At 37.7% G+C, this 25,528-nt stretch overlaps 1 protein-coding gene across 4 annotated transcripts in view; it reads left to right on the forward strand.

Moving 5' to 3' along the window:
- The window catches only part of LOC120423395 (probable G-protein coupled receptor Mth-like 1), a 96,538-nt gene that overhangs the window by 46,240 nt on the left and 24,770 nt on the right, over nucleotides 1–25,528 (forward strand). For 3 of the 4 annotated variants that reach the window (XM_052706866.1, XM_052706867.1, XM_052706868.1), the window contains exon 4: nucleotides 18,085–18,221. The exons of the other annotated variant lie outside the window; for it this stretch is intronic. In XM_052706866.1, coding sequence (XP_052562826.1) covers nucleotides 18,085–18,206 — 122 coding nt within the window. In that variant the 3' untranslated portion in view covers nucleotides 18,207–18,221. Of the gene's footprint in view, nucleotides 1–18,084; nucleotides 18,222–25,528 lie in introns of those variants that run through there. 4 annotated transcript variants of the gene reach the window in all.

The raw sequence follows: 25,528 nt of genomic DNA on the forward strand, positions 1-25,528 counted from the left end.
TGCTGAGATATCGACATTAGAAAATGGTGGGCTGTTTGGTTGAGACTTCAAAAACATCAATTTTCCTGTTTCTATTTCTTTAACTCGCTGTATCTTAGCAACCAGAGGTCCAATCTTCAATGTCACTTGGACAATTTTATAGCAAATTTTCTGAACTTTTCAAAAAAAAAAAAAATTTAGAATTGGTCACTATTTTTTAAGTTCAAAAAACTGCAAATATTTCGCTAAAATCAAACTTTTGGGGGGCGGTGGCTATATCTTGAAAACGGAGCCCTTCATCAAAAATACGGTACAGTATTTTTCGATTGCAAATTCAAGTTTACATAAAAAATGGAAATCATTTTTTTTGGTATAAAATTTCGATTTTTTCCAAAAATGGAGCCTAACATTTCGAAAGGGCACAAAACTTTTGTAAACAATAGTGTATCCCTTTCACTCGAATGACAATTTGCATGAGGTGTGAGAAGGATAGACTCTTGTTTACAAAAGTTTTGTGCCCTAATGAAATGGAAAGCACAAAACCACTATTTTTTCAAAAAAATATTACTCGGCGGGAGTTTTTTTAACCATGTTTCTCTATAGCTCAAAAGTTGCAGATTTTTGTCCCCTAAAACATACAAAAATTTCGAAAATCAAAAAAATACGTATTTTGGGAAATTGAGTTTTTGTGAAAAAAGTTAAAAAAATCTGCAATTTTTTTGACCTATTTTTTCCTCAATAGTACTGAAGAATACCAACAACTTTGCCCAAGACACCAAATTGATCGGAAAATTCACTCAAAAATTACAGCTGTTTGAATATTTACGTACCATTTTTGTATGGACAGCAGCCAAAATTGTATGGAGACTTGTATGGGTGAACCAATGACACAAAATAGCTTCTTTGGTCATAGGGAAGGCCCCCACAAAGTTTGAGCCAAATCAAAAAATAAAAATGGTCGAAATCGGCCGATTTCGTAGAGAGTTGCTCAATTATATCCACTAAACAATATTTTTTTTGTTGTACAGTTTTAAATTCATAGTTTCAAATGATAACAACAACGAAAAGAATCTTTAAATTTCCTCAAAAAAGAACTCTCAAATTCTATGCTTTTGTATCAGCTTTAAATGTCCCAACACTCCCAATGTCCCAACATGGACAAATTAACATAATTTTGGCAAATGCGTTGCCAACAAAATAAAATGTGTAAAAACATAAACAACGCGAAATGCAATTTCGCTTACCTGCCACCACGCACTACAGGTCGATCTGGTGTGAAAGTTGAAAATGAAGTCGTTTCGAAAATATTCGACAGCCTCCCTTTTTCGATCGGTTCTTCCCGGTGCCTTAAGGGCGGGAATAAATATAAATTAATGACAATGTTTTTTGTTTCGTTTCTTTCCTCCAGTGGAAAGTTGAATTAAATTCTTTTAGCGCAAATGATACTGTTTTCTTTGCAGAGGTAAGACAAGAAAACCAAACGAAGATCATTGCCACCGGAGAGTCGTGACCTGTTTTTGCCCTGGTCGTCCGACCAACCACGTGGTACCACACTGGAAATCGTGACTTTGGACCACCATTTGGTGGGGAATCCAACGGGAACGAATTTCACTTTTCACTTGAACCAACCTGGAGGGACAACGTTTGTTCGGAGACTCATTACCAGATGATGATGGTGGCATGAATTAACCTCGAAAAAAGGGTAAAAACAAAAACTCAAGTCGTCGACGCCGATGGTGGTCTTGACTTTGGCCTCTGGTTTTTCTTGGCCGCCAAGAAACTCCCCGGGAAAAAGCAAACAAACCTCCCGTTTCTACCTTCCTTCCCATCATCGGAGCACAAAAAGGTCACGATTCCATTTAACAAGCCGCACAGTAAGCCATGACCAAGTCCGGCGGTTAAATCAACCAAATTCCATGGTGCAAAGTGTTAATGCCAGCAGCCAGCAGGGGGGAGAAGCCTTCACTTAAGAAACAAAAAGGCCGCCGCCAACTAAGATCGATCCAAGGGTGAAGGTAATAAATTTCTGGGAGAACAAGTGCGCGGCCAATACCGTAAAGTACCAAACTGTTAAGAGTGGAAAAAAGTCCAAAAAAGGAGAGATAAATCGATCCTTTTAGGGAAATTAAAGCGATGCAGCGACACTTATTGAGGGAGTCCTCCCAGAAGGTGGTTGTTGCTTGCTTCTTGGTAGGCAGAGACAAATAGATGTTAAATATGATTTGTTTTGTTTAAATTAGTTTTGATATTGTTCCAGTGATTTTATTTTATAATCTTTTTGAGATTTTTTTTCAACCTCTGAATCCAATGATGAAAATTGATAAACAAATTTAAAATTTCATACAAATTTTCAAACTTCGCTTTATTCTGCTTATCTGTGTTCTGCGCCACTAACTTGATTGCATTTAAAACGAAACGCTTACACACATCTCCCGAAATCCTCTCCAGAAATGAACAAAAAAGTTAAGTGCGTTAGCGTGAATGGTTTATATGTTTTGGTTTATTCGGCGTAAGGGCAAACCGATGAAAGGAATCTTTATTTATTGCCCTGCTGGCGGCTCTGGCTCAATGGGCTCCCGCTCCCTTAAGTGGGTGCCGACGACTTCTTACAGCTGGGTATGATTAGAACGAGGCGAATACAAAAGGGGACGAACAATAATGAGATTGAGCTAGGACAAAAGTTTTGAATTAGATCGGAACCTGTTTTTGTTGTTAAGGAAATTAATGGCAGTTAGATAGCAGTTGGTTTTGTTGAGATATTCTCAAAAGAGAGAGGGAGAGCATTAAAGTAAAATAAGTACGACCAACATCCTTTTTAATCAAATGAACCGTTGCTGGCGACAATCGCCTAATTGGTATCATTTTTTCCGTTATATAAATAATCATTACCTTGAATGAGCCCAAATTGGTACCTTCATGGTGAGTCAATTTTCAACAAAAAATAAATAAATACAAAACAACACTTTGCTTATCCCCAGCCCGACTCACATATAGCTAAAAAGCGCCCCCTTCAACCTTCAAGAACGTCAACTGAAACCGTTTCGCGGAAATTGCTTTTTCTTGCCCTGGTCCCACTACACTGAAAAAAAATAAAAGTACCAAATTCCTAAATTCTAGGAATTTTGGCTCCTTTCCTTATTAAGTAATCCAAAAAACCCGATTACTAAATAAGGAAAAGAGGCAAAATTCCTAGAATAAAGGAATTGGGTACTATTTTTTTATTTCAGTGTAGGAAGCTTCCTGAAACGACTACAACGACGGGAACCATGTTGGCATATAATCTGCAAATTGACAGTCATAAACGCCGTTGCGTGATTCAAATCAATTCTGAACGCAAAAAAAAAATGGAAAATGGCGAGAAGCGCCGCTACTCTGAGTAACGACTGAACGTGCTGGGTACGGAAAAGCGTTGTGAAGCATACACACACACATAATTTTCGCGAAAAATTAACCCATGTGACTTGGTGCACTTGGCATGTTTCTTGAAAGAAAAAAACCGGGAGCGTTTTGCAACCCGAGGAGGGGGATGTACGAAAAAAACATGAACACAGTTTTCATGGTAATGATCTCTTAAAATTTTGGCTAAACATATTTTGTATTATGAGCAAAGTTATGTTGAGTTCAAAAATTTGATTTTTTTTATCTTAATAGATGAGGACTACACCGAAACAAATGATGTAAAATGTAATCTTTTAAGAAAATTCAACAATATACAAAAAAATGTTTGAACAGATTACAATACCTGAAAAATAATATCAAAAAAGTCATAGAAAACCAGTGGGCCCCGACCCCTCTTCGATTTACGTGAAATTTTGCTCTTAGGGGTTATTTTGGTTCCGAATCCGAGGTCCATTTTTGGATATTTCGTGACGGTGGGGCGGTACGACCCCTTTAATTTTTCTGCTTTTTACTAATACACGTTTTTCAGTGATTTGTAGCTCGTAACCGTGAAGAGATAGAAATTTGGTGTCAAAGGGACTTTTGTGTAAAATTAGACGCCCGATTTGATAGCGTACTCAACATTCCGAAAAAAACATATTTTTCATTAAAAAAAAGTTAAAAATAGTTTTAAAATCGCTGCCATTTCCCGTCCCTCAACTGTCAAAAATCGTGAGACATGTCATTTCATGGGAAATTTATTGTGCTTTTCGAATCTGAAATAACCCAGAAGGGTAATTTTTTTTATTTAGAACAAAATTTTTCATTTTAAAATTACGTGTTTTTTCTAACTTTGCAGGGTTACATTTTAGAGTGTAAAAATGTTCAAAAAAGTTGTAGAGCAGACAAAAACAAAAATTTTGATATATAGACATAAGAAGTTTGCATGTATTCTTCAGGAGTTATCAGAATTTTACAAAAAAGTTTTTTGAAAAAGTTATGAGTTTGACCATTTTTGACCAATTTTTCGAATTTTCAACCCCAAAAACTCAATCATGTGTTGTTGAAAGTATTTTTTCGGAATGTTAAGCTAATTTTGCATAAGAATGACCCGATTTTGAAACTATTTTTTAACTTTTTTTTGATGAAAAATACGTTTTTTTTTCAGAATTTTGAGTACGCCATCAAATCGGGCGTCTAATTTTACACAAAAGTCCCTTTGACACCAAATTTCTATCTCTTCACGGTTACGAGCTACAAATCACTGAAAAACGTGTCTTAGTCATAAACCAGAAAAATGAAAGGAGTCGTACCACCCACCGTCACGAAATATCGAAAAATGGACCTCGGATTCGTGATCAGGAACCAAAATAACCCCTAAGAGCAAATTTCACGCAAATCGAAGAGGGGTCGTGTCAACTTTTTCCGATTTCGTGTGAGTTGGTGGAGAATTACCCCAGTACAAAATTGTTGACTTATTTTTTTAATGAAAAATCTAATTTCAAATAAAAAAGATTTTACAGCAATTTAAGATATTTTTTAAAGTCGCTGTTTTTCAACTAAAAAAATGTGTTATACTTATAGTTATAGTATATACTAAACAAATAAAATCGTTTTCCCAGCTCCTAGCCGCACTTCCTATATTTTGCTTTTTTGAACTTTGGTGATACGATCTTTGGTTGCTGAGAAATGCAAATCAAATTTGGTGGTCCAATTTTTATTGTTAAAAAAAAGAAAAATTTGTGAAACTTTCTGTTCTGTTCAAAATTATATCGCAATATGAAACCCATTTTTTTCAAAAATGTTACCTTAAAAACTGGCTATTACTTATCAAAATTTTAGTAGATTACTTTAGACAGCAAGATATATTTTACATAAAAAATGAAGTAAATCATTATTTCCGGCCCTTTCTTAGATTTGTTTTTGAAAAGACGTAGCTTGTCAAAGATTCTTACAATTTCTGTATATTTTTTTGCAGAGATGGCAATTTATGTCCCCTAACACATAAAAAAATAAAAATTGTGTATTTGGAAGTCAATTTTCATTGTTAAAAAGTTATTAAACAAAATGAAAAATTCGGAAAAAGTCCTCATCCATTGTCATGTGTCACTTTTGTATGGTCAGCTGCCGAAATCACATGGAAAATGATATGGACAAGGTACTTAAATAGTCTCAAATTGTAAAAAATACAGAAAATCAAATTGAAAAAAGATCTTTCCGTTGAGAATTACTCAAATCATGAAATTTACAAAAAAAAATCAAAATTTCAAAATCATGAAGAGTTTTTTGAATAAATCTGTCTCTTTCTCGTTACTTGCTAGGTGTATGAAAAAAAAATCATTTTGCGTTGATTATTTAAAGGATATTTCTCCAAAAAAGGCACTGAAACTCTTATTAGAGCAATATTTGGCCACCAACAAAAAGTTTACAAAACAAAATTTCCACAAGCTGAACGTATCATGCAGAACGGCTGAAAAAACGTGAATGCGATCAATTTTTCTTAGAGTCATTTTAACAATACTCCAATATTAATTTTAACGTGAAACAATGCTGAACACAAAAAAAAACTATTGAAAACTCATAAGATTAAATCCTTCGGAAAATTTCGAAATTTTCTGATTTTACACCAAATAAAAAAAAAATCGAATGCAAAAATTATTGATAATATTCCACTTTTTTACGACTTTCCTCGAAGAATACAATAGTGTACTTGTGGTGTTCCTATCTAGTTAGCAGCAAGGTATCGATAAATATTCGAAAACTGAAAAATCAGCCTCAATCGTAAAATTTAGTTCTAAAAGGTTAAAAGCGAGTCCACGAGCAAAGCATACCCATCTCGCATCGACCTCACTAATCTGCCTGAAATTTTCATGGGTTGTTTGTACATATGAAACTAGCATCTGGCCAAAATATGAGCACTCTAGGTCAACGGGAAATAGGGCAAATCGGGACACAAAGTTTGAAGGTTCAAAAACGTCAAAAATCTTTAAAAGGCTATAACTTAGGCAAAATTCAATTTAATTTCAAAATTCAAAATGCATCTGAAAGGACTTGAAAAATGCAACAAAATACATGGTAGAGCATCCCAATTGGTTAAATTTAAAGGGAGTTATTGGCATTTTAGTGAAAAAATAGCATAATTTTCAAACTCAAATAAAAAAGTGTTCCATCCAGATATCAACTCGGTTCGACCTGCAGCTTGTAAGGGACATCTGGGACTACCATCTAAGGATGAGAACGCTTTGGGTAAGGCAGTTTAACATATTATATTGACACTTTTACTTTTACTGAATTTTTTGGTTGTAGATTTTTGCTCGGGGGACCCCTTAGATCCCATTTTCTGGTGATAATTTTATCATATTCGTATTTCTGAGACAATTTCACAATAGAAACATTCATTAAAATGTATATTTTCATCCATTTTAGCCCTTTAAAAAATAAAAGTTAAAAAAATCTTCATCTTTGATTCACATTTATTGAAAAGTTCGTTTCCAAGGATACTAGATGACATCAGAAAAAGCAGCTTCTAAATTTTTTTTTAACTTTCATTTTTTAAAGGGTTAAAATGCATGAAAATAAACATTTTTATTCATGTTTCTATTGTGAAATTGTCTCAGGAACACGAATATGATAAAATTATCACCAGAAAATGGGATCTAAGGGGTCCCCGAGCAAAAATATACAACCAAAAAATTCAAACTTTGTGTCCCGATTTGCCCCACTTCCCGTTGACCTAGAGTGCTCATATTTTGGCCGGATGTACAAACAACCCCTGAAAATTTCAGGCAGATTGGTGAGGTCCAAACGACATCCCATACAAAGGGTATGCCCTGTTCGTGGACTCGCTTTTAAATCGTCCTGAGACAGTAATAAAAAAAACAGTGTCTTATCTGCAACTCAATTAGGACGACTGTTCCAATTCCCAACAGTTCAACCTCAAAAGCTTTCCACAAAACCTTTAAAAAATAAACCCTCAACGCAAGTCACACAGTACATCTCCTCCCTCGGGACGAGTGGGCTCTCTCGCCCAGCCAGACATCTGGGAACTTGTGTATTCGTCTCGCTTGGCAGCGCCCTCCGGTCACATCAAGAACCACATCGTCCAACCGACCTACGTTCTCGGAAGAGGGTGAAAGTGGCGCCACCAGTCTGACGGAACGACCGCGGCGAATTCAACCATGTGGTAGACTGTTAACCCAGAACGCGAAAAAAGGCAGCAAAAAAAACTTTAACCGACGAGGAAGCAGACCTTATCGCCATAATTAGATCATAGACCAAGAGACCCCCAATTTGCCACAACACACACTCCCCGAAGCCCAGACCAGACCGAGCCCAGACACATGACTGGAATTCCCAAAAGCGAACGCAGAATCGCAATCGAAAGTAGCTTCGGAAAGAGTGAGATAACTGCGGCTCGAAAAAGGAAGCAAGAAATGGTCGAACACACAAAAATCTCAATGTTACAAACATAATGATCAATTTCATTTTCATTGGAAGCTGCTGCTGCGGGGCAAAAAGCCAGAAAATTAACTGCATTCCACAAAATTGTTCCAATCTGGATTTTCTCGTTTTATTTTGCGTTTTTTTCTCCGCACACCGAATAACATGTGCATGTAATTATGATAATTAGGAAATGAAAATAACCGCGCGCACAGCGCGCTCGGATCCCGTGGAAGTGCTAGAATCCGAGAACAAAAAAGTGCACTCTTTTTTTTTCGAATTTCAGCAGAATTAAAAAACGAGTAAAAGCCACAACGAAAACACATGAAGATCGCGCGACGAAACCACGCGAGACTTGAAATTTATAACGCAGAACAAGCGCGACTTATTTCACAGACGTTTTACAGTCATCCCACATATTCGGAACACCCACAAATTCGGAACACTTTTATGATAATTTGTCAATAGCATGCCAAAAGTAGCTTTTCTGTCGATCTTAGTATTTTTAAAACCTTCATTTGGACATTATCTTGCTATTTCACTAGTAAAAGAAGTACTTTTTGAACAAAAACCTTCATTCCAAGACTATTTTGTCCAGAGCAGCAAAACATTGCCTCCAAATGGCCTGTTTAATAATTGTGGGATGTTATTGTGCCTCCCACAAGTGTGGAACACCTGAATTTAACTGATATTTTCAAAACAAAGTTATCAAACCATGTATAAAACATCACTAAGCTTGAGTTTCATTGGATTCAGTGTGTGAAGTCATTGTTTGGTAATAAATATGTACTCCTGAAGAGATCCAAAGTTTGTTTACATTCGTAAGAAAAAAGTGTTCCGAATTTGTGGATTTCAAGGGTCAAAGTAATTCTTCAAAAACTTCATATAAAAGTTAAAATTTGCAGATGTTCGATACAGCATTTGAAAGATCGTAAGAAAAGCTTTCAAATGAAGTTAAAAGCGAAACATCAAGTTCAATTATCGATGTGCTATAATTTTTTGAACATTGGCCGATCTGGAAACCGTTCCGAATATGTGGGATGACTGTAATGTACTTTTATGGTTTTTCTTTTTCTGAGGATTCTTTTTTATTATTTGTCTCTCACAGCAGAGAAATATGCGCACTGTCTAGAACGGTGTGCGGCAAATGGGAGCATGTTCTGATGCATTAGCGACATAATTATGCACGGGTCTGTCTGTGGAGAGCATCCGAATGAATGGTGCCGGGGAGTTTTCTTTTTCAGTCTCGCGGAAGGAGGTGAATTTTGGCTCAATGAGTTGACTTCGATAGGTGCATAAGCTTTGAAAAATATTTGCAACTTCCTTAATTAAACTAAAAATTAAAAACCCATAAACATATTTTTTAAGGCCAATAATGTATTTTTTGATTCATAGAGAAGGGATCTGGTCGTTTCGCCGAATTGTATAAAAAAGTTACTTTTTTATAATCCGCCATCTTGTCACTCGCTCATGGGAACTTGTAGAAGGAGTGGCAAGATAATTATATAATGATAAAAAAGTAAACAACGTCTCATGACTGAAGGAATACAAAAACTCACAGAAATAATTTGAATGCAAGAGTAACAAAAATTTATCGAAATAATATGCTGAAATTAAAAAAATTGCAAACGTTTCAAAGAATGTAAAAACCTACATGATTTGTTTTGTATGAAAACCCGAAAACCCGGTTTGAAAAATCCATAAACTTACAGAATTGATTTAAAATTATACGCTGAAAATATGGATCTTCTCATGTTTGAAAGAATGCAAAAACTCACAGATCTGCTCATTTTAAAAAACGCTACGCAAAAACGCACAGAAACTGGATTATATTTAAAAATATTTTTTATAATAAATTAAAAAAAAAATCTGTGATCTAGTGTTAAGCTTTCTCTTTATCTATCCTTTCCCATTGCACTTTCTGTAAGTTTTTTGGAAACTTATTCTTACACTACCATTTTATTTAATATTTATAAGTAATAATACTTTCGATTGAATTACGATGTAACACACAGCTGAAAAATTAAGGAACTCCAAAACTATGTTATGTACCTTAATGAACTCATTGTAACTTGATTATTCACTAATAAACCGAATTGAATTGAATTGAAAAAAAATAACGTGCTTTAAGGATGAGCGGCCCAACAAATCAGGGAGGCAAAAACAACTTTGAAAAAAAAAATCAAAATTTCAATGGAAATTTAAGTGCAATCAGCTAAAATCAAATTTAAATACATTTCGCTGCGTTTAGAATCATTGTTAGTATTTTTGAGGTTACTCAAAAATCTTAAATTTTTTTGAAAACTGAACTAATGTAAAATGCATTTTAAAACACTTTTTCATTCATATGATGAGAATATGCTCTGTTTATTATTATTTTTTAGATAAAATGTTCTAAAATGTTTTCTACTATTAAAAATGCATTTAAAAGTAGCAATAAAATTTAAACTCAGAATGTTGAAATTACCGTCACAAAAATGTTGTTATGTTTAAACAAAAATATAATATTTTTTAAACAAAACCATCAAACAGAGAATTCCATTCCAAACTATCTGAACAAAAATCAAGGTATTTGTGAAACTTTTGTTTTTAGATGAGATAAATAAGACTGCTTTAATATTGCTAATTCTTTGATCATTTCATACTTCAAAACAAATTATTTGACAAGTTTCCTGAACTGTTATTAAAATGTTTTCAGTAAAAAATTAAAGAATTTTAAATTAAAAACTAAAAAATTATTATCTCAAAAATTTCCTTCTCCTTTTTATAATGCAAAAAAATACGATCGATTGGAAAATTTAACAGAGATTTAATTTCTATTTTACATTCTAAATTGGTATGGTAGTTGCCCGTTTTAAAGATCCATATTTTGAATATTAACTTACAAATTTTTGTAATAGCAACTGATGTTAAATTTCAATCGAAAAAATCGATAAGTTCCCTCTTGGACATCAATTTTATCCAATATTCAAGTGCAAATCCTCGAAATGAGAAGATACCACGCTGAGTTTTATCGTTTACAATATTTGCTACTTTCGTAATTTTGCATCATGTTCAATCATAAATAAATGGCCTCAACAATGTTCCAGGGGGGGTCAGCCACTCCCTTCGAAAACAGCATGCCGTCAATGTATTCGTTTGTTTTCAGCGCCAACTGTGATCACGTGAACTTTGGCATGAACATTTTTGGCGCAATTTTTTGATTGACGAGGGGACCTCCTACCGTGTGAATCTCGCTACTTTAAGGTGATTGCGCCAATTGTGTACGACAGTTTGAAGGCTTCTGCCCCAGTAAATGCTTATTAACGGCGTATTGTAATCGGAGCCACGTTTGCTTTGAAGAATAATTTTACGAGCTGCAAAGTATAAACCCCAATTTTATTCCCTTCAAAGTGCCATTGTGGATCGTTAATTAAAAATAATGCTTCCATTACACAACTCTCGCCGTGGAGATTTAATTAACATTTTAACTTCTTTCGCACTACCACGGCACTGGCTTTAACGTCCGTCCGGTAGGTTGGTTTACGTTAATCCGTGCCGATTGGCGCAGCCAAGATAAAGTACCATCGCACCTTTGAACAACATAAATTGCGAAACTCCACCTCTTTCACGTGCCAATCCCCGCGGACCAGAGCGTGGAGAAACGATGTGTAATCTAGAATGGCAAAAATTCGAAACCAAACAGAATAATAAATAGCAGTTTCCCGCGGGAGTTTTCCTCCTACTTCTAGAGGGAGGTGCAGAGATCGCTGTAGAAGGAGGTTGGACCTAGTTAGTTGGGTAGCTTAAGATCTGCTTGGAAACTGTGACTCGTAAAAAAGTCAGACCGAACCCCGGCTAACCATAGTGTAAAGTTGTTTATTCGTGATTATCGCATACGCCTAATAACTCTTTCACGTCGTAAAATTTATATCGAAAGTCGAGGGGGCCGGGCAGAGTTCTGTGCTCGGTGTGAAAAGACCAGAACTGTATCAACATGAGGGGGTTGGCATTCCAAACAACGCAACGACTTTCTGATTGCTTGTACCCCACGTGAAGTGCGCCAACTGCGATGGAAACCGCACTGCAAATTTTTGCGGCTGCGCCGCAACTAAGATTTGATTCCTTATAAACTCATTTTTATCAAAATCTTTTGCCTTCAGTGTAAATTTTTACCATCTCTACTCAATACTTTCATCTCGACTTGAGTCCGGAGCACTTCCTTCCAAGCGACTTTGAAGCTGTAAATTCCGCCCTTTTTGCTGTCTTGGTTCCCTCATCCAAATCTCCGGAGATGCCCTTTTTCCTGTACCGCCTTGACTTTCTCCACTTTCTGTGCTGGCAGCAGCAGCACCATCGGAAGTCTGTTTATTTGTGTGTTTTATAATTTCCCATAATTTATTAATGACGAATCTGGGCGCGCGGAACACACTCTGTGCTCCGGATTCTTAGAAGTTTACAGTCAGTCCAAGATCAAGAGCAGCCCTGGTTCGGAAGAGTGTGGAAAAAATAGACAGTTTTAAACATAAACAAGTGGGGGCCAAAGAAATGTAAAAGTGTAAAGAGTAAATAAACACACTGAATTCGGGTAATACTTTGCTTTTCTTCTTTTTTTGCGTCTCGAAACTGGAACGCCCTTTTCGTTCGGCTTTCGGGCCGTTTGTTGTACCATGCTACGTGGTCTTGGGACGTTCTTGTCGGGTTCACAGCAAAATGGGCAACAAGAAAAACACTTGGCCCTGCTACTGCGAAGCAAGCCCTGCTTGATACACTTGAACATTTTAATCCTCTTGTTACATGGCATGTTTTCGAGACTACTTAAGAACAAGTGCCCTTGTGCAGATTTCTTGCCTCTTTTTTGAACCAATTCTACCCCTTCCTACCGCCAGGCAACACATTTCCGCTAAGCCGTTGACCCTGCGCTCGCTCTAATCTAGATAGCTGGCAGCACTGCAAATCTCACAGCAGGCCATGCTTCGCAATTAACTCAAATTGGCAGCGAAATTGCTCCCCAGTTGAAGCTCATTGAACTGCTTCGCAGCCATCGCCAACTCAGTTTTCGTTTTCATCTCGCTCATTTCGCTCGATACACACAAAGCCTGTCAATTTCCCTTTCATACCGCGCTGTCAGTTTCAAACCACGCGGATTAATATTTCCTTTCAGCTTCTTTGAGATTTGCTCTTTTTTTGCCTTTCTTCTTTAATGATTATTATTTTTGTGTTCCAGAGGTGATTACCTGGGATCCAACGAAAAAAAACCTTCAAAGCTTCCATCACCTGGGGTAAATTTTGCTTCAATAATTTCACTTTCCATCGCGCTTCGCGAAGCTGGCAACCCTGCGCTGGAATAATGCTCATTAATACAGAGTTGTGGAGTTGGGTAGCTTTTTCAGTGACTCCAAATTCTGAAGATTTTACGATTTTGACTTAAGCTTTCTGAATAAGTCTGACTGCCACAAACAATTGTTGACAACTACACTCAACCCCCGGTGGTTGGTCACTTTTTCGTTTGACACTTTTTTAGTTTGTACCCCGTTGGTTGGTCAAAGTCAAACTAAAAAGTGACGAACTGTCACTTTTTACACGGCGCTCACGCACACTATTAAAACAAACGTTTGGTAGTGTGTGTGAACTCCGTGTAAAAGGGGTGTCAAACTAAAACGTGACCCCGTTCGTTTGACAACAGTTGGTGTCAAACCATCGGGGTTTGAGTGTATCCAGTTTTTAAGCAAAGATGGCGTTACGAAAAGTGCACGCCCGAAATGTCAAAATCACGCAGTGGTATCAACATTATACAAAAAAAAGTTTGACTGTCATGCCATGGCACACTTTTTTGTAATGTTGGTACCACTGCGTGATTTTGACATTTCGATCGTACTTCATTGTTTACGCCATCTTCGCTCAAACATCTGGATACGACTACGGCTTCTACAGATTTAGCGACGCCAACTCCGACTTCAGCTTTCCAAAACGACAATTCCAACTTCAGCTCTCCAAAACGACTCCGACTTCTGAAGATTGATCGACTCCAACTTCAATTTCCAGAAAATATCTGACACCAACATTCAACCAAATTTTGTTGAAAATTATTTGACTCCGACACTGACTCTGGGTTAAGTGACGTCAACTACGATTCCAGGTCTCCATAAAGGCTTCTGATGATTTAGCGACTCTGACTTCGCGGGTCCTCAAAAAGTACTCAACGCTTCTGACTTTGATACGGACTCTGGCTTATGGACATTTAGCCGACTCCGACAGTGACTCCGAATTCTCAAAAAGTACCCGCTAATACAGCTAAAAAGGTTGATTTTGTGTCCATCACGGCTGCGGAGTTCTCCGACTTAAACCGTAAATCCAATTTCTAAAAAATTACCGACCCCGACTCCGGCTTCTTGATATTCAGCGGCTCCGACTACAGCTATCCAAAATGACAAAATTGCTGAAATTGGACCCGACTCCACCGACTCCGGCTCGAACTTCGATCCCACCCCGACTCCATAGTCCTGGTGATGTTCGTAACAGGCAGCACTAAATAGTAGATCACATATAGTCGCGCAGCAGGCCATGCGTTCAAAGCCAATCAACTTTACCAACTCCGACTCCAACTCTCATACAAAGTTGTTGACTACGACTTTGACCCTAATTCTACAGAAAAGACTCGACTCCGGATTTCTCAGATTTAACAACTCTGACTTTCGCTTGTCCTCAGAAAGCAGTCAACTCGACTTACTCCGACTCGGAATCTGGCTAATGGAGATTTGACGGACTCCGACTCCAACCCTCCGGTGCCAACCTTGGAAAGTTTGTAGTAAGCATCACTGCATTGTAGATCGCAGATGATGATGATGATGATGATGGTCCCACCTCTTACCCTTCTGAACTCTGAGTTCGACTCTCTGCATTCATGAAACGTCGATCTTGTGCCAACCCTGGAAAGTGCCAATTTGCCAGCTCTGACTCTACAGAGATTTCTCCAACTCACAAAAAAAAGCAACTCCGACTCCGACTTTTGGAGATTTAGCGACTCCGACCCAGCTATCCAAAAAGACCAATTTGTTGAAAATTCGCCGAATCCGACTCTGGCTTCTCATAATTAACCAACTCCGACACCAACTCTGCAATGATACTCGACTTCACCGATTTTGGCTCGAAGTCCAACTCCGACTCCAGAAATCAACCAACTCCGACACCAGCTCTCCAAAAATACTCGAATTTACCTACTCTGGCTCGGAGTCCGACTCCAACCCTCCGGAGCCAACCCTGGAAAGTTTGTAGTAAACATCCCGGCATTGTAGATCGCATATGAAGATTTTGAACTCTGAGTTTGACTTTGTACATTCATGAAAGGTTGATCTTGTGCCAACCCTGGAAAGTGCGTACCATTGTAGATCGCAGATCGTCGCGCAACAGCAGGCCATGCGGCGCTCAGGGTTGGACGGCGCCAGGGAAGTACGCGCGAATGCTACGCGACGACACTGTGGGAAAAAGTCACATGGAAAATGTAGCTTTCACGTCATGATTTAAAATAGGTGCAATTTTGTCAACATCTTTTGCCGTTGGAGATCTCATAATTTCTCAAGGAAAGTGTTATTTTTCCCCGTGTCAATCGCCCGATCGCGATCATGTTAAACGATGCCCCCTTTGATCTCGGTAGTTCAGTTGCTCATGAATTGAGCATTCAAGGATGCATTCAAACTAGATGGAATCATTGCCGAGCCTGTCTTCATTACGTGCAGATCACTCGAGCTTAACTCATCCTCTCGTTTCAATCACTCCCCGTTGAATGATGAAACCTATTAATAGCAATCTGGGACGTTTATGTCGGCGGCGGCATTCTGCTGTAATGTTTGCAACCCTATTAATAGCGACTTCCACTCAAGACGAGATTGACGTTTACGCGCAGCTTAAAGTCAGCGAGTTATTTAGGGGGTTGGTTTACAAGCGCCAGAAAAAGAATCATCCTTTGCCAAATTATTTCAAAGTGAGTGCACTCTCACATTCCATCCTAGGCAGACTTCGTCTGCGGAGTTTCCATGGTAGCAAATTACGCGTGTACGGCAATGTTGCAAACATCTTGTCTTGTCAGGGCCTACTGCCTGCGGCTCGTTGCCAAGGGTTCCTCTTCCTGAAACCGGAAGGAATTTCCAACTTTTGCGAGCCCAACTTTGCGGAAAATTGAAGGATAATTGTTGCCATTGGATCCCCATTTCTTTGGAAGAGTTACTTTCTCGAAAGTAAAGACAGCGGGAAAATTTAGATGTTTCTCGGTGCAGCATAGAGAGTGCCGTTTTATGGAAGTCAATAAAGTTTACGACCGGCCCGGAGAGCATTATCGTTTGTCAGGCCATGTCATGATTATAACCCAACTGTGTTGACAGATCGAATCCAGAAAAGTTCTCACCAATCGCGGCACTAACAGCTGCGAAGCCGGTTTTATGGCCGCCAGCCAATTACCGACTTTTGACAGATTTTCCTCGAGGTTTGCTTATTTTCAAAACTTCAAGTTTATAGCCCAACAAGCACCCAGAAAAATTTCTCGCTGGAAAATCCAGCGCAGCGCCGGCAAGCGTGCTTCCACCGCACGGTCGCAACTGTCAAAACTGCGTTGTTACAACAGGGCACACACGCCGTCGTCGTCGCCGTTGACCGCCTACTCCGTTTTCACGATGATTTATCGCCCCTCTCGTGTTCGGCTTTGCACGATTAAACAGTAATTAATTAGTCCATTATTGTTTTAAACAGCGAAAGATTACACGCGGACCATTATTTACAGAAGCGGATGGTGGCCGGCATTGTGTGAGTTCTGGTGTAAAACATCGCTTTAATTGACATTTCGGAGCAGCAAAATGGCGGCGCCCCGCGTGAAATTTAAATGAAATGCAAACAAATGTCACCCACGCATCCACACACACTCATTACGCGGTGAAATTTGCACATTTATTTCTCTGTTTTAGTTTCCGTCATTCCGGCGGGTTGTGTTTTCATTTCGCCGCGCGATGCTTTATTATGGTTTCATTTGCAATTATTTTGTTCGATTTTCCGTTTGCAAATTTATTTGTCTGTCAGAGAGTACGATTTTTTTTCATGATGGTCAATTTTCAGCTTTTCCCGTCCCGTTTTGCAGATTTTCCACACTGTTTGTCAAGCAAATAGAGATGAATTATGACCGAGCAAACAAATAAAGGCAGACGAAGTGGGCCCTTCGAAAAACACAGGAAAAAATGGACCAGAAAAAAACTCGAAAATTGGCCAATCGCTTCCTGGCTGGTCACTGTTGGGACCCATAAATCAACACTTTCCTAGTGCCTACAGTTGCAAGGCAGTGCAAGAGTAACATTCGGACGTGATTTTTTAAATTATTGGCCAATTTCTCCGCGGCAGGAACGTCGAAGCTACGCCACGGTGAAAGCAAGGTACTTTTTTGTTTCAGTGCATCCTCTTTCTAGAGATGGTTGCGGGACCTGATTGGACATGATTTTTTTGTAGAATGTTGCAACTTTTTTGTACAGGGGAAAATTCAAACATTCACGTTAGTGTAATATTTTTCGATTTATGTCCAGTTTGTTTTTCATTACTGCCTGTGGAAATAAATCACCTCGGAACAGGCCGAATTGACAGGTCAGAATCTCTTCCGGTTTTTGCATTCATATTTTCTGGATATAAATAAATCTATGAATCACTAAATAGTAGCAATTGGACATAACATTTATCGATGGTTGACTTAATGGATTCAGATATTCATACAAAATGGTCTTTCGTTTTAATCACCTCTTTAATTTATAACTAACATCTCTAAAAGACTTTCAGTTTAAATTAAAATGACAAAAATGAAAAAAATGACAAAAATGACAAAAATGACAAAAATGACAAAAATGACAAAAATGACAAAAATGACAAAAATGACAAAAATGACAAAAATGACAAAAATGACAAAAATGACAAAAATGACAAAAATAACAAAAATGACAAAACTTATATAAATTTAAAAAATACAAAAAAATATAAAATTACAAAAATCAAAATCAAAATACTAAAATTTTAAAAATCAAAAAAATAAAATTTAAAAAAAAACAAAAAGTAACAAAAAAATTAAAACATAAAAGATAAGTTTAAAAAATTACAAAAAAATTGAAAAAAAACAAAAATTTTAGTAAGTAACGTAACGTAAATCAATATCGAGGTAACGTAATTTTTCAACGCAAAAGAATCTGTAGAAACTGTAAAAATTTATCAAAAAACAATTTATTTATTTACAGTTTTTAATAAATAAAATTATTAATGTCATTTTTTCTCTCTTTCCCCTTCCAGGTAAGCCTCCTGCAGCTCTTCAAATAAGTCACAGCCTGCTAGGATCACGTACCTCCTCCCCGAGAGAAGACCAACTTTCTACACCGTCTAATGACAGCCAATTTCTCAACCTCATACTGTGAACAGCAGCAGCGGGAGTGCCCCCAACCTTAGTCAATACAACAGTTAGTCGGTAGCAAATCGCCCCTTTCAAAGCTCCCCCGCGGGGTTCTACCTCGGCGCGAGAGATCGGTCATTACAAATCGAACATAACCTACAATTTGAAAGTACTGCGACTCCATCTGGTGGTCCCGGAGAAAGGGTGAAAATTGAATTCGAAATCGATACATGCTTGGCTTGGCGAACGAATCGTGTCAGCATGCTTGGATGATCTTTGACTTTTTTTGCGAGTCGGGTCCCGGCTGGATCATCAACGCCGCCGGCCGGGTCTCAGCAACCTGCATGTTTGCTCGGCGACTATGCGCAGACAGCACGACTCTCGGCTCGATTGATTGGTATTCTGGTGGCGTTGAACATCGGCCCAGTGACACCGATTGGATCTGTAGGGAGCCTCGACGTCAGATTTCTTTGAGTTTGACTCAGAAATTGTTAAAAATTTAGTAAAATTCATACAGATTTGAGTAAGAGTGTAGAGAACTGTCAAAATAACCAAGGTTATACAGTTGTAGGTTGACACAATTTCGACAAATCACATTCTAACACCTCTTCAAGATGTTAGAGGCTCCTTAGTCGAATCAACTTTGGACAGATTCTCGCGTGTTTGCCCTTTTCGGCGCAGAAGGTGAAAGGGGAAGCGCAATTTCAGATGTCACACACACACAACTCGCAAGGGGAATGTCACTTCTCAGAAGCCGAAATGTGTCGTGGTTGCAATTATACGGCCTCAGGCCTTGGGGGCATAATTATTCGACGACGCCAGACATTGTGACTCTCGCGCAACAGTGGCAGCTTTTAATTTGGTCCCTCTCGTGTTAAATCGTAAAGAAACGCCAGATTTAACGACATCCAGAGCGAGAGAAAGAGAGTGTGAGGAAATGCAAACAGAGCAAAAGTCACGTTTTGTGTTGGGATGTGTCATTTCGCAAGTTTACACAAAAGACCGAGCGCGCGAGAGAGAGAGTTATTGTGAAACTGTGTGTACATTGTTTCTTCGTCGGATGATAATAATTAAGATTACTGCGGAAAACAGTCGTCCATAACTTACCACAACGCTTACGCAACGGTTAAGATTAATCTGCTGTCTCGTGAAAAAGAAGAAGAGTGGGATGACATATCTAGTTGCAACATTTTAACGCTCCACGATGGATTAGCCTTAATGAAAGCACGGATCGATACGGAGCAAACTGTTTACATCGCAGTAGCCCGTTTCCCACACTCTCGTCGACAATGGGCAGCTGTCGAAGAAAGATATGAAGCACACCCATCGAAGCCATTGTGTTTACTTTCGAGATGTGCCGAGACAACCGCGCGGGTTGTCCCAGTTACGTTCTCCGGAACGTCGGGGGGGCTTGGCGGGAGTTTTTCGCACCCACGGGACTGTCTTCATCAACTTCACGGAACACACACGCCGAGAATGGAAGCGAATCAAGTTGCGATGTTATCTCGCCCATGTCCGAGTATGTCATGCGGCAACGTCCAGTCCCCCACTAGATAGACGTATCCAGTTTGAAATGGCCGCTAGGTGGCCAATGGTGTTAGAAATGACAGCTTCCATGTATTTGAATATGGGAGCTCAGGAAAACTCAATTTTTAAGCAATAAAATTATTATTTATGATAAAAGTATTGATTGATTAGGTGCACAAAATGTGTCTAGAATATTATTAAAATAAAAACTGTTCGAAAAATTTGCAATTGAGATAAGTACACCATTCGATTCAGCAGGAATTTTGGGCACCAAAAATATATAGTTTTCATGTGTTAAGTATTTTATTTTAGAAGAAAATTAACAAAAAGTATGAAAATCGAGACATTTAGTATGGGAGCTGTCAAATCTCTCACCATCAAAAAGCAGCGTTGAGCTTTCGCTGGATTTGTCTATTAGGAGGCGAAAACAGAGTCGGAGCCCTTATCGACACCTAACCTCAAATTTATTTGACACCTACATAAACAACCACTTTGGGACGGTAGATGTGGAATCGAGCGTGACTGTCCGACAAGTCCGACGCGGAGAAAGGGTGAGAACCCGGCGGTGTGAATCGCACACAGCTTGATGACGATGATGATAGTAAACATTTCACGAGACGGTCCGTGTGTGTAAACCGTTTTGGGTCCAGCTGTGGAACCGTACTTGAGGTGAAAATGGAACGCGGTCATTTCAGAGATGTTGAGATTTTAATAAGAGTGCACAGCGACAGACGCGATGGCCCCGATTTTGGAGTGTTTACTGTCGAAGTTGAAATTATAGCAGACACGCCATAATGGCGGACTGTCAGATTGAAATTGATACCGAAACTAGTGCGACCTAGTTTGAGGTTAGACAAAACGCAGATTTGATCAATTTGAAGTAATAAACAGCCGCGTGACTGTCAAAAACGCGTAGAATCACGCCATAATGACAACCGATAAGAACGAGTTCACCGCTCGCTCTCTCAATGTCTAGGTCAACCGGGGCCGTAAAGACAGTCGGGCTTCCGGTCGCGCCGCAGGCCCCTAATGGACACAAAAAAGGGTAATAACATTAATTAAAATCGATCGTCTATCGTGCGGCGGCTCCGAGTAAACAACGCCAAACCGTGTGATGAAAACTGGTAAACAAAAATCGCGATCGCTCAGTAGGCCAAGTGGCGGCGACGGCCGTTTGGTCCAGATCAATCGGCGCGGCGGCTACTGCGATCATGGCGAGGGTGGTGCCACTTGAGAAGCATTTCCTCGAAATCGGTGCAGATTATCTCGCGTCGAGGAGACCTCCTCAAAGTGGGTCGGTTGCGAAAGTTGGTGGGAAAATGGCAGAATTTCAGAAGGTCGACAATTGTTTGAAATTTGTGTCCATCCCGCTGTTGCCATGGTAACCTTCAAGGCATGCTGCGCGATTGCGTGAACTTATGGCCTGGCAGGTGCCGTCGTGAAAAGTGACTCCGACTACTATGATTTACGAATATTTACGTGCCATCGCATCAAGTTGATCGAAAGTCTCGAATATATCTCAGCGCCAACTTAGTTTACTCGGATTAGCGCAAATTTCGTAACCCGAGTCCAACTCAATTTACGACCCAAAAACCTTTCATCAGCTACATTTCGCCCGTTTCAACTCTCTGACAGCTCGTTACACAAACCAGAGCACCCTTTTCAAGGGGAATTCCAGCCGGTGGCCACTTGAAACCGCGCCCGAAGATTTATGTTTTGTCGAAAAAAGAGTGCTGACATTGACCCGTAGCTCCGTATTACACAATCGCGTCGAGACGGAAAACAATCCATCGCCTTCATTCGTCAACTTTCGCTGGTTTGAGTCATCTTTTATGACCAAAATGTCTCGAATATTTATTACCTCATCGCGTGCTCGCCTCTTTCGGGCGATCATCTCTTTTTTTTCGGGGAGATCTTGTGCGTGTGCGTGACTACAAGAAGAAGATGCGAGATGATGATCTGTTTGATGATGCGAGAATCGTAACAGCGTATGCAAAGTGAAAACCAGTCCGATGTAAGTCAAGGTCGGATGTTTGTGAAAATAAAAACAGTTTGAGTGGAAGTGAAATTTGCAGCTGTTTCGGTGCATGTTGGTTGTGGGACAGGGAATTCCGCCTTTTTGATTTGTGACTTGTTTTTAGGTTGCTCTAACTTGACAGTTTAAATGTTTTGAAGGTGGTTCTACTAAACGAAACAACTAAGGGTTTGATTTATAGAAACTATTAGTGGAACGATGCTGTTTCAGATGATTTATTTTGGGAAAAGTAAAATTGTAGTGCAGACAACAGTTTGTCCTTACGTGATGTTTATTGAACTCCATTTGATTAACAAATGAAACAATTCCATCAGATGTTATTTTTTAAAGTGGTCAGTTTTTTTTATTTATTTTCAAAAAATCTTTAAAACTAGATGCAGTGCTTGCTATCCAGTTGCCTTTATTGACATAGTTAAAAAAAAAGTTTATCATTGAATAAGACAACTTAACTTTATTCAATATCGCTAATTCATCATACAGAATGTTGAAAGGAAAACAGAGAGTTTTGAAAATAACAAAAATAAATACATATTCTATCAATATCAGCTGCAGCATTCAAACAATTTAAATGTTAGTGCCACATTTGTGTTTTCTTCACAAAGTATGTGTTTTTTTTTCAATTCCAGAACATTTCCTCCAAATCTTAAAGTAATTCAGCGAATCAAAATCAAACTAGGTGAATCCATATTAAAAGCTTTCTGATTCAGCTCAAATTTGGCATGGGAGATCCTGAGACAAAATAATTCAACACGTATTTTTTTTTTTGTTTGACGATTAGGGTGGTCCTATCCGAATAAGGTGGTCCAAAAAAGGTCGTTTTTTACGATTTTCGGAAAAACATTTTTTTTTCGAAAGATCTTATCTCTGAAATTGCTAAACAAAGATAAGCTCGCCGTGTTTCTAAAGAAAGGTGATTGGGTGAGCTTGTTTTTTTGGAAAATATTTTGAGGTTCTAAATTCACAGCTGCATACATTATTGATCAAATGAAAACATAATAATTCAAAGGTGTGATTTGAAGGTGTCGGGACCAAAAAGCTCACAGCAGAAAATAATTATTTATGATTTTTCAGGATGTATTACGTAACATATAAAAAATGATGAATTTTCATAAAAAAAATTCTGAGATATTATTTTTGAAAAATACGTATTTCGATACATTAATCGTGGTTAAATCACCACGCGTCTCTATCAAAATGTAGTGGTAATCGATTTTAATGGAGAATTATGGTAATTTTAAATCGATTTATATACCGAAAACCGAGATTTTTTTTCGAGGGGTCTGGCAATTTTGATTTGGATCCTGATGGTTCGAAGTGGAATCGCTAATCGAACTAATCGAAATAAGTTTTTGAACAATCCATGAAAAATGATTTATTTTTTGTTTACATTGATGAAGTTACATTGCATTAAAAATTTCTTCATTTGCTCTAGTTAAAAAAACATTTCAATGAAACATAAAAAAACAAGCCTAACCCGACAAACTTTGTTTTGCCTTTTTTCATTTTGTGACGTTTTACCTTTTTTTTTATTCAGCCTCCTGTGATCAAATTTGATTTTACGTAACTTTTTACAAATTTAAATTCCCAAAATACTAATTTTGAATTTTTCGAATGTTTTATATGTTTTAGGGAACTACAAAATACATCTTCTGAACAATAGTGCGTAATGATGCTCATGATACGAATTTTTGAAAATCGAAAGCACTTAAGAGGCAGTATTTGTAAATATTGCTCGGTTTGTTCTAGAGGTCGTATCGAGGTTCTCCGATTTGGATGAAACTTTCAGCGTTTGTTTGTCTATGCATGAGATGAACTCATGCCAAATATGAGCCCTCTACGACAAAGGGAAGTGGGGTAAAACGGGCTTTGAAGTTTGAGGTCAAAAAAACATAAAAAATGTTAAAATTGCTCGCATTTCCGTAAAACTTCATCAATTCCAACTCTCTTAGATGCATTCGAAAGGTCTTTTAAAGCACTTCAAAATGTGCCATAGACATCCAGGATTGGTTTGAAATTTTCTCTTAGCTTTTGCAAATTACTGTCAAAAATGGATTTTTTTAAAACCTTAATATCTTTCTCCAACAGCCTCCAACACCCATACTCCTATGGGTCAAAAGATAGGCAATTTCATGGACTATAAGCCTATGGTATTAACTTTTTGGCCAATCGCAGTTTTTCTCATAGTTTTTCGATTTTTCTACAACAAGCAATTTACAACGTTAGTTTTTACCCGAGCATGGGTAAATAACAAGGGAAATGCGTAATAATACCTTTCTCTGGTATCAATACCAAATTTTGGTATTCCTGGACCCTTTAAAATTTGTCTTAAGGATTATGCAAGAGCAAAATGTGGTATCATACCAATTTAAGGTATTGTTTTGATATTGCAAAATTGCAGAAAATGTCAATGATCGAACACCACATTTTGGTATTCTTTTGGTATTACAGTATTTTATCAAATTCCTCTGCAACTATGGGAAAATTTTGACCAATTTTGACAAAATAATTAATTTTGCGCTATAATGATGTCTCAAAGCGAATGCTTTCATTTAAAACCGGAAATTTCAAACTTGATTTTAAACATTTTTGATATACCCCTTAAAGAAATGACTTGAAATTGTTGAAAATTTTCTAAGTCAGGATGGCACATTTTGTTATTATTTTGGTATTAAAGTGTTTTATCAAATTCCTCTGAAACTATGGGAAAATTTTGACCAATTTTGACAAAATAATTAATTTTTCGCTAAAATGATGTCTCAAAGCGAATGCTTTCATTCAAAACCGGAAATTTCAAACTTGATTTTAAACATTTTTGATATACCCCTTAAAGAAATGACTTGAAATTGTTGAAAATTTTCTAAGTCAGGATGGCACATTTTGTTATTATTTTGGTATTAAAGTGTTTTATCAAATTCCTCTGAAACTATGGGAAAATTTTGACCAGTTTTGACAAAATAATTAATTTTGCGCTAAAATCATGTCTCAAAGCGAATGCTTTCATTCAAAACCGGAAATTTCAAACTTTATTTTAAACATTTTTGATATACCCCCTAAAGAAATGACTTGAAATTGTGGAAAATTTTCTAAGTCAGGATGGCACATTTTGGTTTTATTTTGGTATTACAGTATTTTATCAAATTTCTCTGCAACTATGGGAAAATTTTGACCAATTTTGACAAAATAATTAATTTTGCGCTAAAATCATGTCTCAAAGCGAATGCTTTCATTCAAAACCGGAAATTTCAAACTTGATTTTAAACATTTTTGATATACCCCCTAAAGAAATGACTTGAAATTGTGGAAAATTTTCTAAGTCAGGATGGCACATTTTAGTTTTATTTTGGTATTTAAGTGTTTTATCAAATTCCTCTGAAACTATGGGAAAATGTTGACCAGTTTTGACAAAATAATTAATTTTGCGCTAAAATCATGTCTCAAAGCGAATGCTTTCATTCAAAACCGGAAATTTCAAACTTTATTTTAAACACTTTTGATATACCCCCTACAGAAATGACTTGAAATTGTGGAAAATTTTCTAAGTCAGGATGGCACATTTTGGTATTATTTGAATATTGAAAGGTTTCATCAATTTTCTCTGAAACTATGGGAAATTTGTTAAAAAAAATTTACGAGTTAATTAATTTTGCGCTAAAATGACTTGAAACCCAAAAATGTTAAAGATGATTCTAAAAATTAGTGTGATATACCCACTAATATTTTTTTCAAAAACGTTGAAATATCTCTAAGTCGGGATAACCAAATACTTTGAAAAACGAGTCAATCGA

This window comes from Culex pipiens, chromosome 2 (genome assembly GCF_016801865.2).
Source record: "Culex pipiens pallens isolate TS chromosome 2, TS_CPP_V2, whole genome shotgun sequence".
NCBI classification, from domain to species: Eukaryota; Metazoa; Arthropoda; class Insecta; order Diptera; family Culicidae; genus Culex; species Culex pipiens.